This window comes from Temnothorax curvispinosus, unplaced genomic scaffold (assembly GCF_003070985.1).
Source record: "Temnothorax curvispinosus isolate PA1 unplaced genomic scaffold, ASM307098v1 QBEX01006050.1, whole genome shotgun sequence".
In the NCBI taxonomy this organism is placed as follows: Eukaryota; Metazoa; Arthropoda; class Insecta; order Hymenoptera; family Formicidae; genus Temnothorax; species Temnothorax curvispinosus.
Genome location: NW_020215830.1, coordinates 1,061 through 1,662, shown reverse-complemented (window position 1 = coordinate 1,662; position 602 = coordinate 1,061). Strand labels below are relative to the sequence as shown.

Sequence of the window (602 nt, the reverse complement as noted above, 5' to 3'; positions counted from 1 at the left end):
ATCGCAAATTTTCCCACCACAGGGTCGAAATTATCGGAAATTCCGTCACTGGTGAGAAACACTATGTCACCTCTCTCGACCTCCGTTATAGCCAGCGTTAGGTTATTCAATTCGGGATTAGAGCCGTCCACCGGACCTAGGGCTCCTAAGGCATCTCGCATGTCTCGCATGCAATGAATATCGTGAGATCCTCGCGTTATCTCTCTCACCCCGGTTTTCCTGTTTTCGTTTTAACACAAGGACGGATTATCAAACGGACCTAGTTCATTGTGCGTAATAAGAAATACGTACCCTGAATATACGTAAGCTAAACTATCACCAACGTTGCAGGTACAGGCAATGTATTTTCTCTGGCATATATTTGTATCCGTATTTGAACTTGGCAGTGGAAGGATTGTGCACACTGTTAAGGTAGTGAGCATCCCTTGCTCCTGAAGAATCAACGAATGTGCCGCGTGGAATGATCGAAGTAACGCTATAAATACGTCTTTCGTCGTTGTCATTTCACCATTTATAGACGGGCAGAACAAAGCTCGATTCAAATACTCTATGCTACCATGAACCGCAGATCTGGCCGCTATACTCGCTTTCGCACCTAAAAA

At 44.9% G+C, this 602-nt stretch overlaps 1 protein-coding gene across 1 annotated transcript in view; it reads right to left on the bottom strand.

Moving 5' to 3' along the window:
* Positions 1 to 5: 5 nt before the first annotated feature.
* Positions 6 to 602, bottom strand: part of LOC112455406 (PP2C-like domain-containing protein CG9801) — a gene marked incomplete at its 3' end in the record, with an annotated part of 1,637 nt that continues 1,040 nt past the window's right edge. The window contains exons 5-6 of the mRNA XM_025017304.1: positions 292 to 595; positions 6 to 219 (exon numbers count right to left, since the gene is read on the bottom strand). Of these exons, the coding sequence (XP_024873072.1) occupies positions 6 to 219; positions 292 to 595 (518 nt within the window). The remainder of the gene's footprint in view (positions 220 to 291; positions 596 to 602) is intronic.